The 15,993-nt window shown below is 46.5% G+C and overlaps 2 protein-coding genes across 3 annotated transcripts; both read right to left on the reverse strand.

Moving 5' to 3' along the window:
* Nucleotides 1-519: 519 nt before the first annotated feature.
* LOC309350379 (neurophysin 2-like) lies at nt 520-4,513 on the reverse strand. Of its 2 annotated transcripts, none has more exons than XM_081877427.1 (3): nt 3,139-3,637; nt 1,883-2,084; nt 520-669 (listed from the first exon to the last, which is right to left on the reverse strand). In XM_081877427.1, the coding sequence occupies exons 1-3, from the start codon at nt 3,211-3,213 to the stop codon at nt 632-634; spliced, it is 315 nt and encodes a 104-aa protein (XP_081733553.1). In that variant the 5' UTR covers nt 3,214-3,637; the 3' UTR covers nt 520-631. The 2 variants fall into 2 exon arrangements, with proteins under 2 accessions (XP_081733553.1, XP_081733552.1); XM_081877426.1 differs by lacking the exon at nt 3,139-3,637 and adding an exon at nt 4,249-4,513 and having other exon boundaries at nt 535-669.
* Nucleotides 4,514-10,109: 5,596 nt separating this feature from the next.
* LOC309350367 (vasotocin-neurophysin VT-like) lies at nt 10,110-15,993 on the reverse strand. Its single transcript, XM_081877411.1, has 3 exons — nt 15,771-15,993; nt 12,405-12,606; nt 10,110-10,449 (listed from the first exon to the last, which is right to left on the reverse strand). Exons 1-3 carry the CDS (start codon nt 15,900-15,902, stop codon nt 10,280-10,282), a joined length of 504 nt encoding a protein of 167 aa, XP_081733537.1. The 5' UTR covers nt 15,903-15,993; the 3' UTR covers nt 10,110-10,279.

Genomic DNA, 15,993 nt, shown 5'->3' on the forward strand with positions numbered 1-15,993 from the left:
AGCGAGGCGTGCAGGGGAAGGGGAGGCTGCCAGCAAAGCCGCGCAGCTCCCCCACTCTCTAGGGTGCCCCTGAGAGGCTGGCGCCCTGGCGCAATGTACCACTAACACCAAAGGGAAAGACGGCTCTGTGTCCCACAGCTGCAAAGGTTATGGAATTCAGTTTGAAAAGCTCCACTTTGGGACTCAGCTACATTAGTAAAAAACAGCGATTTGAATGTACTATAAACACGCAACACCAGATGTTGGCAGCCTCTCTCTGAGCTGGCCGATAGCAGCACCTCCTCGGACCCTCAGATGACTCCTCCGGTAACAGGAACACAAACGCAGCATTCTGGAGGAGCAGGTCCTGGTGCTGTGGACTCACAGCTGCTCATGTGAGCACCCAAACCCAGCAGAGTAAAACAGAAGTGAAGCTGCGGAGGTTTTGCAGCACACCTAATGTATTTCTACTAATTAGCCAAATAAAAGAACGTAACAAACATGTACGAGAGGAGCAGCTGCAAATTTTGTCTGCAAATTTTTATTTTTTCTTTACGCTATTTAGGATATTCTTTGCATTCTTCTTTTTCTGAGGGCGTTCTGAAATACAAGTTGGAGAGCCGATGTTTCGGAGGCTGCCTCCCCGCGGACTTCAGGGACGTACGCACTCCGGATCTTCGGTGCAGCTCTCTGTGGAAGAAAGGAGTAAAAAAAAATATGAAATTTCTTGTGCTTTAATCTTCTGGCAAGCCTTTTGGGCTGGTCACAAAGTCTCTCCTGGTATTCTTGCAGTGAAGCTGGTAAAATGTGGGCTAGAGGATGTGAACTGCTAGGTGGATTTGTAGCTGCTTGACTAACTGAGGCCCAAAAGGACTCCCCCATGGTTCCTCGCAATCCTGGGAGAAAAGGACTGCTGCAGGGTTCTGTCCTGGGCCCCTTGTTGTTCAACATGATTTGGGTGAAGGCATAGAGGGGATGATAATCAAATCTGTAGATGACACCAAACTGGGAGGGGTAGCTAAGACCTCAGAGAATCAGGACTGAAGATGAGCATCACAAATTGGAGAACTGGGCCCAAACTTTTTTAAAAAATGAATTTCCGTAGGGACAAATGTAAGGTTTGACACGTAGGCAGGAATAACCAGGTGCACAAATAGAGGATGAGTGACACCTGACATGTGAAAAGGATCTTGGGGTTTTAGTAGACCACAAGCTTAGCATGAGAGAATAGTGTGATTCAGCAGCAAAAAAAGTGAATGCTATTCTAAGCTCCATCAACAGAAGTCTAGTGTCCAGGTCAAAGGAAGGAACAGTACCACACTGTTGTGCCTTGCTCAGACCCAACCTGGATCATTGTGTCCAACTCTGGTCACCACAGTTTAAGAAAGATATTGACAAGCTGGAATGTGTTCAGAAGAGGGCGAACAGGGTGACCAAGGGTCTGGATCCCAAGCCTGATGAGGAATGGTTGAAGGAGTGTTGGGTATGTTTAGCCTGGGGAAGAGAAGACGGAGAGGTGATATGAGTCGTCTTCAAATATCTGAAGGGCTGTCCCATGGAAGACGGAGCAAGATTCTTTTCTGCTGCTCCAGGACCCAAAGCAATAGATTCAAATACAAGACAGAAGAGTCTGACTAAACATTAGGAAGAACTTTCTGAGCATAAGAGCTGCTTGGCAGTGGAAGTTTTTAATGGTAAGTCGGATGGTCATCTGTCTTGTATGATCTAGTTGAGATTCCGTCATTGCAGGGGGTGTTCTAAATGACCCTTGGTCATGACTTGTTAATGTGTCTTTGCCTTGGCGGTGGTTTTCCGCGTCATTTTTCTGACTCACATTCCCCCTCTTCCTCTCTCCAGCACCCCCTCTTGCTGAGCTTCATCTCTTGCACACGGATACCCTTACCGATAGTGCAGCATGTGCCGGGCACTGCACATCTCCCGTCTTCACCGCACCACTTCCAGCCGGACGCGCAGGGGTCAGGCAGGTCATTTTCCTCCAGGCAGCGGGGAGTTTCCTCGGTGTCAATGAGGCAGCCAAATTCTTCTCCGCAGCAGATGCTGGGGCCAAAGCAGTTTCCTTTCATTTCAGGACCACAGGTGATGCACTGAGAGAGAGAGAGAGAGAGAGACAGAGAGACAGACAGAGAGAGAATGGGGTGGTGCTGAGTTTGAGTTTGGCTATGGCAACGTGACTACAGGTATGCTGAACTAGATGGGTGTTTGGTCTGATCCATCAGGGCTCACGAAAATCCATCCAGACCAACGTTCCCTGTCCCACAGCAACAAGCCGGGTGCTGCCAGGTGCTGCCCACAAGCAGGGGAATCCCTCTCCCTGCCTTGGCTATCGGTATTCAGAGGTATATTGCCTCTGAAGCTGGAGGTTTCATCCAACCATGCTGGCTAACACAGACCTGTCCGCCAGGATGGATTTCTCTAATTCCCCTTTGAAAACCATTTGAGGCTACAGTCCTATGCATATTGTCCTAGGTCTAAACACCATGGGTGACATCCCACTTAACGTTACTCAGGGTAGACACCCTGAATTTAATGCACATTATCATGATTATGACAACGTTTATAGCCTACCTTTTCTCGAAGGAGTTCAAGGTGGTCACATTGCCCTCCCCCTCCCCATTTCATTCAGGCATTGTATTAGTTAATCATTTTATATTTAATATTTCTCACCACATCTACCAGGCAGAGTGATGTGCCTCTCTCTGAATCTGTTTTCTATTTACAGTAGCAAAGTTCAGAAATGGACTTTCTTTTTACTCCAATCACACCAGGAATCTTCATTTGAACCGAGTGCTAATGTGAACGTTTGGCTCAACAAGCTGATCACAACCAATTAATATGTATTTCTTTAACAAATTTTATATCCCGCTTGATTGTAAGGAAGCCTTTAAGCAATTTGCAAAAAGTATTAAAATCATCTAAATAAAAGAAAAGTGTTTTAAGTAGGTGCTGAAGCTTAAATTCAGGGGTGGGGGAAATGGGGCTCTCTAGCTGGTGTTGCATTGCAGCTCACATCAGACTCCCAGGGAACATGGCCAGATGCCCCAGAGGATACTGGGAGTTGTAGTCCAACAACATCTGGAGGACCTCAGCATCCCCACCCTTGCTTTGTGCGATCAAGGTTGCAATCCTGTACTTACTTACCTGGTTGCAAGTCCTATTGAACTCAATAAGGCTTACTTTTGAGTCGCTATGTCTAGGCCTGCACTGCACTCCCATTTAATGACTGAGGCATTAATTGAGGCCTTTGCAAAGGAATAGTCTTGCAGGAAGGCAGAGTACTTGCCATGCAGCTTGGAAAAGAGCGTTGAAAGGGAGTAAATGCATCAGTACAAGTGCTGGTATGAAAAATACTTATAAATCTAATCTGCAATGTTTCAAGTGCATGAGCTGTGCACAGAGCATGACCTCATTGCTTCCCTCGAGGGAGGGTTTCACATTGTCCAGCTCACAGATAAATGAAGAGACTGACACATGTCTAACCTATGGGCTAGTGGCAAGCTGTGGGCCAAATCTGAACCCCAAGAAACCACACTTGGCTCTGCTAGCCCTGCAAGCTTCTCTAGGGAACAGAGGTACAGAGAAGAGCAGCACTTAACACAGGCAACAGAAATGGGCCGGCATTCAAGGTTGGAAGCTGCGCTTCGAGATCCCTGCACCGTGACTAATAGAGGCTTTGCCTCTTTCTCAGATTGTGGCAGAATAAATGTTGGTGCATCATCTTCTTGACAATCTAAGACACAAATTAAAGTCTTTCCTAAAATGCTTACTGTCTTATCTCCCTCTCATATAGACATATAAATCTACGGCAGCGCACACCCCGTGTGTTCAGGACACCTTTAAAGCACCTAAATAATCCTGGGAATTGTAGTTTGTTAAGGCTCCTGGGAATTGTAGCTCTGTGAGGGGTAGACTGCCATTCCCAGGATTTGGGGCGGGTGCGCTTTAAATGTCCTTTAAAGGAAGGGTCATCTCTGCAGCCTTGAGGGAGCCTTCCTTCACTCTTTTGCTACAGTATTTGCAGCACCTCTCTCTCTTCCATAAGGAGCAGTGCTCCATCCCTGTAGAGCAGAAAGAGGTCTGAGAGGCAGAGCAAGGCAGAAAAGGGATTAGGGACACAAAGACACCTTTGGAACAATTCCCCCATAACCAGCAAAGGAGCAGAAAAGCAGTCTCTTTTGGAGACAGGCGCATCAATTGAGATTTGCAAGTGCATCAACTGAGATCCTCTCTCCCCCCCGCCCTCTCTCCTACCGGTCTGTATTCTTTGTGTTCTATTTCTCCTCTCTTTCCTCGCCAAGGCCAATTCTGGATGTCTGAGACTGATCTCTTTCCTCCCCGAGGGCAGTTCTTGATATAGCAAGCCGAAGACAAGGTGAGTAGGCAAAGGACGTAGACTGGAAGTGAGGTCTGAGGCATCTTGGTGTCCTTGCAAATCTTGCTCGCAGGCTGTCTTCCTCTCCTGGCTTCTGCCTCCTTCCTGGACCACCTGCCTCTTTATACCCTTCGTAGCTCCCCTTTGCATCAACGCAACACTTCTATCATCATGACCTCGATGGAGGCCCCGCCCCTCTCACCCTGGCCCCGCCCACTTTCACTCTGGCCCTGCCCCCTCCACTCCCTCCCTCCCTTTGCGTCCTCCTCCTCCTCCTCTGCCACGATTGCAGCCACCACAAAACAGCCATACTTCCGGAAGCTCAGGAATCAAGAAGACAAGAAATTTTAAAAAGAATGGGAAATGTTTATAATGTAGATACAAAATCATTGTAAACAGGTCAAAACATTAGCAGGAATTTAAATGCACTTGTTGGGTCTTCATTGCGGGGGGTGGAGAAGGGACTGATTCTTCCTCATTTTCAGCCACCTTAGCTTCTGTGTGCAACGTTACTCCAGGGGATGAGTAACTTGCCTTGCAGAAGGAGGAAAGTCTGGAACGGGGATGTGTTGGCAATCTGAGGTGAGATACCCAGGTAGCAGAAGTTGCCCCCAGTTCCGCTCACCCCACAGAGGCAGCCTAAGGTCCCAATCGTTTACTGTGGCAGAAGACAAGGCTTCAGTAAAACAGTTCCAGATGTTGATACATATAGCTTTTGCAGATATATACATACAAGTAGAAAGTATCTCTGCTGCTCCAGCAGTTGAAGACGTAACACAGACTCCAAATCAATACTTCCGAACAGACTCCCTCACTTCACAAGCCTGACCCCAACACGCAGCACAAGACCCCGGACACAATGAGCTGATGTGCCAGAATCACTTATATGGACGGCATTGGGCTGTTGCCATAGCAACTGGCTTGGCTGACCATGCGCCTGTTGGCTTATCTCATTCTTGGGGTGATTTACACTCATTAAGGAAATTAAACCCTTTCTTCGTGTCCAGTTTTCCCAGCAAAATAGACCACCTCTGCTCTTTATTCATGCTGGCATGTAACAGGGAAAGTGCTTTTGAAAATGAATTACAGTGGTACCTTGGTTCTTAAACGCCTTGGTACTCAAATGACTTGGAACCCAAACACTGCAAACCTGGAAGTAAATGTTCTGGTTTGCGAACTTTCTTCGGAAGTCGAAGATTCCCCGTTTTGAGTGTTATGCTTCCGATTTGAGTGTCACACTTCCGTTTTGACTGTTACGCTGATGTCTGTCTGTTTTTGCTATATATTTTTCATTTTTGCGGCTCTTTTTTGTTTTGTTTTTGTGACTGTGTGGAACCCAGTTCAGCTACTGATTGATTGATTGTGTGACTGCAGTACATTGTTTATTGCTTTCATTTTATGGATCAATGGTCTCATTAAATAGTAAAATTCATGTTAAATTGCTGTTTTAGGGGTTGTTTTTAAAAGTTTCTGGAATGGATTAATTCATTTTGCATTAGTTTCTATGGGAAAACAATCCCTCTGGAATGGACTTCCGGAACGGATTAAGTTTGAGAACCAAGGTAGCACTGTATCGGTATCAACAAGCAGGCAGTCGTGTAAGAATAAGCCCTACAACTAAGTTGGTGCCAAACGTCTTGCTCTGCTTTCTTTTGGACCACATCAGCAAGGCTGAGAGGGGGTCTTGTCATCTGGGCAGGGTCATTATCCACCCTGCCCAGGTTTGCACCCCAAGGAGGTCATTTCAGTGCTGCGAAGGTAGAGGCACGCTCCATTGTCTCGCAAGACAGACAGATGCCAACCACTAAAATTTAATAGGTACAGAATCTCCTTCCTTGCTGCATATAGCAATTGCTTGTCCGTATCAGATTTGTATGGTTCCACAGAGCAGAACCAGTAAAATTTAATAGGTACAGAATCTCCTTCCTTGCTTCGTAGAGCAATTGCTTGTCCGTATCAGATTTGTATGGTTCCACAGAGCAGAAAAGAGGAGGTGTTCCTCACAGTGGAACATACCTGTGCCTAGATATCCCCATAGGCCCTCCCTGCCACACACAAAGAAGAGAGATGTCTGACAACTGACCCCCTTGAGATATCCAGTGCCTAGCTCCCCAATTGCAAGGTAGTGGCAGAGGTTGCTTCTTCTCAGATGCCCCCCACCCCACCCCTGCAGTGTGGTCCCCCAAAGAAGACATTTCCCAGACCTGACACCAGCAGGGAATGACCTTAGGAACCTGGCATTAATATGCAATGTTGTGCTGACTTCCGGTTGGTCTCCCGGTATGGCAGCCGGGAGCTGTTTCGGCTGAAAGAGCCCCAGTGCTTTGAAGAAGGGTGAGACCACGAGAGCATCGTGGTTCCCCCAAAAAACCTCTCAGAGGGCCCATGGCTGCCCGGGCAGATTAGCATGGCAGATTCTGTGGACCGCCCTCCCATCAGATGTCAAGAAAATAAACAACTATCCGACTTTTAGAAGACATCTGAAGGCAGCCTTGTTAGGGAAGTTTTTAATGTTTCATGTATTTATTGTCAGTATTTTCAATGCCAACTATTGCAAAGGGTCACATGATCCAATGTTTACATTTCTTACCACTGTATGTATATGGGCGGAAGTCAAATCGACAACTTTTGCTCTTTGTTCTCTCTCCAGACAGAGAGGATGTGTGAGAAGACGCTCTCACAGCACGCCATTATTCTTTCGGTTTGTTTGTTTTCTTTGCTGTAAGTAAAATCCTTAATGCTACATTTCCTGCACAATCTTGGTTTTGCTGACTCTGCTACTGTGTGCACATATCTTTCGGATGTGTGTCGCTGCTGTGTATGGTACTCAGAGAACAAGGGGAGCGTCCTGTGATCTGTTATCGGTTATGGGTCCAGAATTGTGTGATTTATGGCGACATGATGGAAAGTGGGTCAAGTCCAGCTGCTAATGAGGCATGTCTGTCTGTTTTGCTGCTAGTTTGCTGATTAGCCTGAACGAGAAGTGCTTTGCCAGTCATAAATATCTGCTGTTGTGGGCTGCATTTGCTGGCTGAAGAGAATGGCAGAGATGGCCGCAACCCAGGGTGGAAACAAGGCTTTCACATTTCCTTGCCTAGATGCAACGAACTACGCCACATGGAGCTTTTGAATGGAGAGTCTGCTGCTGCATGAGAAGCTATGGCATGTCGTGTCGGAGGACGCCCCAGCCCCACTCATGAATGCGGGGACAGCCGCAGATTGGAGGGCTAGAGGCGTGTGCCATAAATGGTGTGTGCTATATATACAACTGTTTATTTGACTGGTTATGCAAGAAGCAAACAACTGTAAGTTTAAATTCCTGTGAAGCTGAACTTAAAGCTCTGATGTATTCACTCGTGGATGTTGAGTGGTTGTTACAATCATGTAAAGACGGGATTGAATGTGTCTTGTTCTATACAGGTTTATCAAGATAACAAATCTTGCTTGGCTTTGCTAAATTCTGATGGTTGCAAGGAAAGAAACTTGCAAATCAAGTTATTTCATGCAAGAGACTGTATCAAGAGAGGATTGATAAATGTATCCTATATGCCAGGAAAAGAAATTCCTGCTCATCTCTTTTCAAAGGTTGTTAACAAGGAACAACTAAATGTGTTTGTACATATGTTGCAATTGTGCTAAATGCAATAGTTGCATGAAATAAGGGGAGGATGCCAGTATTTTCACTGCCAACTATTGCAAAGGGTCACATGATCCAATGTTTCAATTTCTTACCACTGTGTGTATGTGGGCGGAAGTCAAGACGACTTGTTTTTGATGACTCTGCTAATGTGTGCACATATCTTTTGGATGTGTGTCGCTGCTGTGTACGGGACTCCAAGAAAAAGGGGGAGCTCCCAGGGATCTGTTATTTATCATGTTTTTAATATTCTATTGGGAGCCACCCAGAGTGGCTGGAGGAACCCAGCCAGATGGGCGGGGTATGTATGTATGTATGTGTGGGACGCGTGTGGCGCTGTGGGTTAAACCACAGAACCTAGGACTTGCCGATCAGAAGGTCGATGGTTTGAAACCCCGCAATGACGGGGTGAGCTCCCGTTGCTCGGTCCCTGCTCCTGCCTACCTAGCAGTTTGAAAGCACGTCAAAGTGCAAGTAGATAAATAGGTACCGCTCTGGCGGAAAGGTAAAGGGTGTTTCCGTGCGCTGCTGTGGTTCACCAGAAATGGCTTAGTCATGCTGGCCACATGACCTGGAAGCTGTATGCCAGTTCCCTCGGCCAATAAAGTGAGATGAGCGCCGCAACCCCAGAGTCGTCCGTGACTGGACCTAATGGTCAGGGGTCCCTTTACCTTATGTATGTATGTATGTATGTATGTATGTATAAATAGATTTATTACTACCCACTTATACTCAGGTTAGGTGCATGGGGTGTTAGGGGTGGTTAGCACATCTGGTGGGTGACACATCATGCTCCTTCTGGGGTAGCTTGTCCACCTTTGGTCCCCATCCTGCGCTCAGCTCCCACCTGTGGCTCCTAGAAACTGTCAGTATGAGACAGTGTCCACACCTGGGGAACAGCTTCCACTGGCAGGCTAAACCGGGTGAGGGTAGCCAATGGGCCTCAACCCACATTTTCCAGGGTTAAACCAGTTTTCAATCTGTAGTATGGATGTTCCCTGGAGGTGTCCGACTCGGAGCCTATTACGTTAAGCTCAGACCAAAAGAAGACGTTAGTGGTGCTTTGCCGGCCTGCCCTTGCCATAGTACTTTAGGACAGTAACACAGAGGTTTTGCTAGGTCAGAGTTCAAAGGGTCTCTCCAAACATCCTTCTTATTGCACATCAGTGATGAACTGTGCACATGATGTTAACAGGGTGGTCACACTCCAATCCACTATCAATGCTGTTAGTGTCTGCAAAAGTTTAGGGGTGGAATCACAGTTGGGACTCAGCTACGTTAGTAAAAAAAACAACAGCGATTTGAATGTGCTGTAAACATGCAACACCAGGTGGCCCCAGAGAGCAGGAAAATCTAAAACCTGATTTTTCTCTTGCTATAATGATCCAATTCCTGACTTACTTATAGCGGGTCCCCGCCCCCCCCCCCCAGTGTCTAGATCCACCCTTGCATTTCCAATCAGGGCATATCCTGCCACTACCTGTGGAAATCCCATAACTTTTTCATCCACAAATACTCCTGTTTACTTTTTTACTGTGCTTTTGTTACGCTGCAGCCCCTCCCAACAGCAGCAATTTGTCCCGATAGAACCATAGCTCAGTTGTTAGAGCATGAGATTCTTAATCTCACGGTCATGGGTTCGAGCCCTACTGCAGGAGGTTGTTGAACTAGATCAGGGGTAGGCAACCTAAGGCCCTTGGGCTGGATCCGGCCCAACCACCTTGTCAATCCAGCCTGTGGACGGTTCGGGAATGTGTCCTTTTATTTAAAATGCATCTCTGGGTTATTTGTGGGGCATAGGAATTCATTATTTTTTTTCCTTCAAAATATAGTCCAGCCCACCACATGGTCTGAGGGACGGAGGACTGAAAAAGGTTGCTGACCCCTGAACGAGATGAACCACATGGTCCCTTCCAACTCTACAATTCCATGATTCTATTATTCTAACCATCTAAAGCAGCCTAAATTCACTACCAGTGTGGATTTGTGTCCAGAACACAGCTGCAATAAAATAGCAGCGTTAAGGGGCCCAAAGTATCCCCACCATGTATTTGAAAATATCAAGCGTTTCCCTGCATATATGACACAGGACAAAACATGCAACACAATGCAATAAAAGACTTTTATTATTTGCTGTGTATTTACATTTTCGTCTCCCAATTTTTATTTCTTCTTTACGCTATTTAGGGGATTCTTGGGATTCTTCTTTGTCTGAGGGCGTTCTGAATATAAGTTGGAGAACCGATGTTCTGGGGGCTGCCTCCCCGTGGACTTCAGTAAAACTGCTGCTTCCCCTGTTGCTGCCTGTTTGCATTCGCCATGTGCATCAGTTTGAGGAGGAGATCCCCTGCCGAGCTGTCCAGCACAGTCAGGTTCCTTTCAGAGGGCATTCGACTCCTGTCGCTGTTTTCATCCATGCATGCTGCATCTGTGGTGCAGCTCTCTGTGGAAGGAGCAAAAAATAATAATGAAATTTCCTGTGCTTTAATCTTCTGGCAACCTTTCTGGGTTGGTCACAAAGTCTCCCCTGTTATTCTTGCAGTGAAGCTGGTAAACTGTGGGCTAGAGCAGTGTTTCCAACCTTGGGCCTCCAGCTGTTTTTGAACTACAATTCCCATCATCCCTGACTAGCAAGACCAGTGGCAAGGGATGATGGGAATTGTAGTCCAAAAACTGCTGGAGGCCCAAGGTTGGGGAACACTGGACTACAGGATGTGAACTGCTAGGTGGATTTGTAGCTGCTTGACTAACTGAGGCCCAAAAGGACTCCCCCATGGTTCCTCACAATCCTGGGAGAAAAGGACTGCTGCAGGGTTCTGTCCTGAGCCCCTTGTTGTTCAACATGACTTGGGTGAAGGCATAGAGGGGATGATCATCAAATCTGTAGATGACACCAAACTGGGAGGGGTAGCTAAGACCTCAGAGAATCAGGACTGAAGATGAGCATCACAAATTGGAGAACTGGGCCCAAACTTTTTTAAAAAATGAATTTCCGTAGGGACAAATGTAAGGTTTGACACGTAGGCAGGAATAACCAGGTGCACAAATAGAGGATGAGTGACACCTGACATGTGAAAAGGATCTTGGGATTTTAGTAGACCACAAGCTTAGCATGAGAGAATAGTGTGATTCAGCAGCAAAAAAAGTGAATGCTATTCTAAGCTCCATCAACAGAAGTCTAGTGTCCAGGTCAAAGGAAGGAACAGTACCACTCTGTTGTGCCTTGCTCAGACCCAATCTGGATCATTGTGTCCAACTCTGGTCACCACAGTTTAAGAAAGATATTGACAAGCTGGAATGTGTTCAGAAGAGGGCGAACAGGGTGACCAAGGGTCTGGATCCCAAGCCTGATGAGGAATGGTTGAAGGAGTGGGGACGGAGAGGTTATATGAGTCGTCTTCAAATATCTGAAGGGCTGTCCCATGGAAGACGGAGCAAGATTCTTTTCTGCTGCTCCAGGACCCAAAGCAATAGATTCAAATACAAGACAGGAGATTCTGACTAAACATTAGGAAGAACTTTCCTAGCATAAGAGCTGCTTGGCATTGGAAGTTTTTAAAGGTTAGTTGGATGGCCGACTGTCTTGTGTGATCTAGCTGAGATTCAGTCATTGCAGGGGTTGTTCTAAATGACCTTTGAGGGTTCCTCCCAGTTCTACAATTCTGTTATGCTATGGTCATGACTTGTTAAATATGTTGCAGTTCTTGTTATTAAATATACCAAGGAAAAAGCACACCAAGAACTCTGGCCAGTATAAGTTTCAGTAGTGGGAGTGGTCCCTACTCACATATCAGTAGTCAATTGTAACAAAAACTAATCCATTCAAAAGTATGTATTCTCACAAGAATTACAAACTCAGAGATTACAAACTCAAACTCATAAGGATATGTAGGAAAGCCTATTACCTTTTATATGTGCTTAAAGGGGTAGATGAGATCCCCTAGATCTTCTTAGAGGCATAGAGTTCTATGGACTAACATGAACTTATCTCTACTCATAAACTCTTATCTCTAATCCTGTAACAAATTATTGTGTCATACATATCCTTACAAGTTTGAGTTTGTAATCTCTGTTTGAGTTTGTAATCCTTGTCAGAATACACACTTTTGAATGGATTAGTTTTTGTTACAATTGACTATTAATTTGAGAGTAGGGACCACTCCCATACACACTTTTGAATGGATTAGGTTTTGTTACAATTGACTATTCATTTGAGAGTAGGGACCACTCCCTTCCTTTGGCCTGAGTTCTTGGTGTGCCCTTTTCATGGTCATGACCTGTAGCAGTGAATGTGTCTTTGCCTTGGAGCTAGTTTTCCACTGACTCACATCCCCCCTCTTCCTCCCCCCCTGCACCCCCTCTTGCTGTGCTCCATCTCTTGCGCACGGATACCCATACCGTCATTGCAGCATATGCCAGACGCTGCACACCTCCCTCCTGCACTGCAGGGCTTCCCGCCGGCCTCGCAAGGCGAAGGCAGGTAATTTTCCTCCAGGCACCGCAGAGTTTCCGGGGTGCCAAAGTAGCAGCCAAATTCTTCTCCGCAGCAGATGCTGGGGCCAAAGCAGCTCCCTTTCTTTCCAGGACCACAAGGAATGCACTAAGAGAGAGAGAGAGAGAGAGTGAGGGGTGGTGCTGAGTTCGAGTTTGGCTACGGCAACGTGACTACAGGTATGCTGAACTAGATGGGTGTTTGGTCTGATCCAGCAGGGCTCACGAAAATCCATCCAGACCAACATTCCCTGTCCCACAGCAACAAGCCGGATGCTGCCAGGTGCTGCCCACAAGCAGGGGAATCCCTCTCCCTGCCTTGGCTATCGGTATTCAGAGGTATATTGCCTCTGAAGCTGGAGGTTTCATCCAACCATGCTGGCTAACACAGACCTGTCCGCCAGGATGGATTTCTCTAATTCCCCTTTGAAAACCATTTGAGGCTACAGTCCTATGCATATTGTCCTAGGTCTAAACACCATGGGTGACATCCCACTTAACGTTACTCAGGGTAGACACCCTGAATTTAATGCACATTATCATGATTATGACAACGTTTATAGCCTACCTTTTCTCGAAGGAGTTCAAGGTGGTGTACGGTTCCATCCTTGGGGAGAAGGATTTCATACTGGCATTGTATTAGTAAATCATCTTATATTTAATATTTCTCACCACATCTACCAGGCAGAGTGATGTGCCTCTCTCTGAATCTGTTTTCTATTTAGCAAAGTTCAGAAATGGACTTTCTTTTTACTCCAATCACACCAGGAATCTTCATTTGAACCAAGTGCCAATGTGAATGTTTATTTCAACAGGCTGATCCTCACCAATTAGTATTTATTTCTTTAACAAATCCCGCTTGATTGTAATGAAGCATTTAAGCAATTTGCAAAAAGTATTAAAATCATCTAAATAAAAGTGTTTTAAGTAGGTGCTGAAAACAGTACAGCAAAGCGAGTTGCCTGGTGTCAATAGGGATGGAGTTCCAAAGTTTGTGTGTTGCCACACTAAAAGGCTGATCGCTTGTAACAGTGCCAGTCCTATAGACTGAAGCTGTTGACTGGGCACATCTGGGGTAAGGGATTCATTCAATTATTGCTTAACACAGATGAAACGCCTTTGATGCACCTCAGTCGTAAACGGTTACTTCTTTTAATGGCCCTCATTCATTCATAAAAGGTCTCTTCAGAAGAGCAGCACAACTTAATATAAAACGGCTATTTGGAGAAAATGGGTTAACTTGGAAGTTGTGCTACAATGGAAGAATCACTTTGAACACGGAGCATCTAAAAGCCAGGGGGAAGATTCCTTTTTCGTACGCACACCCACTGGAGTGACAGATAGGTAGCCGTGTTGGTCTGCCATGGTCAAAACAAAATAAAAAAATTCCTTCCAGTAGCACCTTAAAGACCAACTGAGTTAGTTCTGGGACTTGTAGTCCAACAAGCTCATACCTAGAACTAACTCAGTTGGTCTTTAAGGTGCTACTGGAAGGAATTTTTTTATTTTGTTTTGACCACTGGAGTGAGTTTCCCAACTTTTCCGCTGGTGTGCCTGATGTGCAGACACCATCCAATAATAGACGGTCATGCTGGGAAAACCACCTGCTCACTTTAAGTTGCTGTTAAAGGCACAAGAGCAGACCAGGCCCTTTTCTTCTTATCAGTTGGCAACGCTGCACTGGTCTGTGTGTAGAGAAAGTAGTTAAAAGCAGTAGGGCTAGGAGCTTAAATTCAGGGGTGGGGGACATGCGGCTTTCTAGCTGGTGTTGCAATGCAGCTCACGTCAGACCCCCAGGGAACATGGCCCAATACCCCAGAGGATACTGGGACTTGTAGTCCAACAACATCTGGAGGACCTCAGCATCCTCACCCTTGCTTTACTTTACCATCCTGTACTTACTTACCTGGTTGCAAGTCCTACTGAACTCAATAAGGCTTACTTTTGGGACGCGGGTGGTGCAGTGGTCTAAACCACAGAGCCTAGGGCTTGCCGATTAGAAGGTCGGCAGTTCAAATCCCCGCGACGGGGTGAGCTCCCGTTGCTCGTCCCTGCTCCTGCCAACCTAGCAGTTCAAAAGCACGCCAGTGCAAGTAGATAAATAGGTACCGCTCCGGCAAGAAGGCAAACAGTGTTCCCGTGCGCTGCTCTGGTTCGCCAGAAGCGGCTTAGTCATGCTGGCCACATGACCCAGAAGCTCCCTCGGCCAATAAAGCGAGGTGAGCACCACAACCCCAGAGTCGGCCACAACTGGACCTAACGGTCCGGGGTCCCTTTACTTTTGAGTAGCTATGTATCGGCTTGCGCCACACTCACATTCATTTAATTTATTGAGGCATTAATTGAGGCCTTTGAAAAGGAGTGGGCTTGCAGGAAGGCAGAGTATTCGCTATGGTGCTTGGAAAAAGAGGATCAAAAGGGAGTAAATGCTACAGTACGAATGCTGGTATGAAAAATGCTTATGAATCTAATCTGCAATGTTCCTAGTGCACGAGCTGTGCACAGAGCATGACCTCATTGCTTCCCTCGAAGGAGGGTTTCACAATGTCCAGCTCACAGATAAATGAAGAGACTGACACATGTCTAACCTATGGGTTAGTGGCAAGCTGTGGGCCAAATCTGAACCCCAAGAAACCACACTTGGCTCTGCTAGCCCTGCAAGCTTCTCTAGGGGACAGAAGTACAGAGAAGAGCAGCACTTAACACAGGCAACAGAAATGGGCTGGCATGGAAGGTTGGAAGCTGTGCTTCGAGATCCCTGCACCATTACTAAATTAAAGTCTTTCCTAAGATGCTTACTGTCTTATCTCCCTCTCATATAGACATATAAATCTATGGCAGCGCACACCCCGTGTGTTCAGGACACATTTAAAGCACCTAAATAATCCTGGGAATTGTAGTTTGTTAAGGCTCCTGGGAATTGTAGCTCTGTGAGGGGTAGACTGCCATTCCCAGGATTTGGGGCGGGTGCGCTTTAAATGTCCTTTAAAGGTATGGTTGTCTCTGCAGCCTTGAGGGAGCATTCCTTCACTCTTTTGCTACAGTAGTTGCAGCACCTCTCTCTCTTCCATAAGGAGCAGTGCTCCATCCCTGTAGAGCAGAAAGAGGTCTGAGAGGCAGAGCAAGGCAGAAAAGGGATTAGGGACACAAAGACACCTTTGGAACAATTCCCCCATAACCAGCAAAGGAGCAGAAAAGCAGTCTCTTTTGGAGACAGGAGCATCAATTGAGATTTGCAGGTGCATCAATTGAGATCCTCTCTCTCTCTCCTACCTGTCTGATTTCTGTGTCTGGGAATGCTCTCTTTCCTCCCCGAGGGCAGTTCTGGATATAGCAAGCCGAAGACAAGGTGAGCAGGCAAAGGACGTAGACTGGAAGTGAGGTCTGAGGCATCTTGGTGGGCATGCAAATCTCTCTCGCAGGCTGTCTTCCTCTCCTGGCTTCTGCCTCCTGTATCTGCCTCCTTCCTGGACCACCTGGCTCTTTATACCCTTCG

Source organism: Podarcis erhardii (assembly GCF_964252035.2).
Source record: "Podarcis erhardii genome assembly, chromosome: 9".
In the NCBI taxonomy this organism is placed as follows: domain Eukaryota; kingdom Metazoa; phylum Chordata; class Lepidosauria; order Squamata; family Lacertidae; genus Podarcis; species Podarcis erhardii.